Source organism: Lipotes vexillifer, unplaced genomic scaffold, assembly GCF_000442215.2.
Source record: "Lipotes vexillifer unplaced genomic scaffold, Lipotes_vexillifer_v1.1 scaffold217, whole genome shotgun sequence".
Lineage (NCBI taxonomy): Eukaryota > Metazoa > Chordata > Mammalia > Artiodactyla > Lipotidae > Lipotes > Lipotes vexillifer.
In genome coordinates, this window is record NW_006788200.1 from 53,544 (window position 1) to 54,729 (window position 1,186).

The 1,186-nt window shown below is 56.0% G+C and overlaps 1 protein-coding gene across 4 annotated transcripts in view; it reads right to left on the minus strand.

Moving 5' to 3' along the window:
- Positions 1-1,186, minus strand: part of ACSL6 (acyl-CoA synthetase long chain family member 6) — a 61,803-nt gene that overhangs the window by 11,271 nt on the left and 49,346 nt on the right. For all 4 annotated transcript variants that reach the window (XM_007461320.1, XM_007461322.1, XM_007461321.1 and 1 more), the window contains one exon: positions 6-29. In XM_007461320.1, coding sequence (XP_007461382.1) covers positions 6-29 — 24 coding nt within the window. The remainder of the gene's footprint in view (positions 1-5; positions 30-1,186) is intronic.

A 1,186-nucleotide genomic window follows, 5' to 3' on the forward strand; every position in this document is an offset into this window, starting at 1 on the left:
TTCCGATCAATAATTTTAAGAGTTCCAGCCTGTGGAATTGGACAAGCGGCTTCATAAAATGGCGGCATTCCCAAGCCTGAGCCCCTCACTCATTACTGCCATAGCCCCTCACCTCTCCAACGCCCGGTCTCACCCTGCAAGCCCCACCGGATCTGCTCGTGCACCTGACATCTCTGCTCTCACGGAGCCACTGCACGGCTGGAGAGGGACGCCGTGCACAAGGGTGGATGGCTCCCAAGCTCTGCTGGGCCCTGAGTGCCCACTGTCCTGTACCCTCACCATGTGCCCTATTCCCCCTCCCACCCCTGCCACCCTGGTGCCCAGCAATAGGTGCCCTCCTCCTCAGGAGGCCACCCACCTTCCCATCAGGGCTCCTCTCACCCAGGCCCTCGCTCCAGCTGTCCCTTTTCTCAGCAGCATCTTCAGATTCTCCCCCTTGAACCATGCTTAGGCCACCACTCCCAAAGAGCAGCCTCTCCATCCTTCAGCACATAGCACAGCTCTGGCAGAGGACCCCAGGTGGCATTAGGAGCCCTCTCCCTCCAGGACCTCTGCAGCAGGCAGGCCACCCCTTGGGCAGTGAGTGCTTGTGCCCCTGGCCTCCAGGAACCCCACTCACCTCCCTGACTCCCTTCAATCTTTTTGAATTTCCAAGGTGAATAGATGGGTCTCTCTCCTTTGGCTCTCTCCTTCAATGTTGCAACTTCCTCACCTTCACTGACGATGCTCCTTGAGGTGACCACCATTTATCTCCTAAGTGGCCACTCCTGCATATGTCTGAGCTTCCAGCCAGAGCTCTTCACTGAGTTCCAGACCCAGAACCTCACTATCCGCCAAACACTACAAAAACCAGGCCTTTTCCCCTGCACGATGCAACATGCCCTAAAGGAAGCTCATCCTTCTCCTCCTCGAGCCTGTCCCATTCCCCAAGCCCCAAACCTGGAGATGGACTTGCCACTGGCCTCTCCTGGGACTTCTAGCAGTCAGGCTCATCTGTCCTCACTCATAAATCCTTCTCACAGACACCTCCTCCTCCATCAAAACCACTTCCTGACTGAACATGTGCACACACTCTGGCCCTGCTGTATCTGTTCAATCATCAGAACCAGAGTAGTCTCGCCAGAAGAGAAAAACAAGCAGGCCTTGTTTTGCTCAAAATCCAGGCTGGACATCAGGGCCTTTCCCT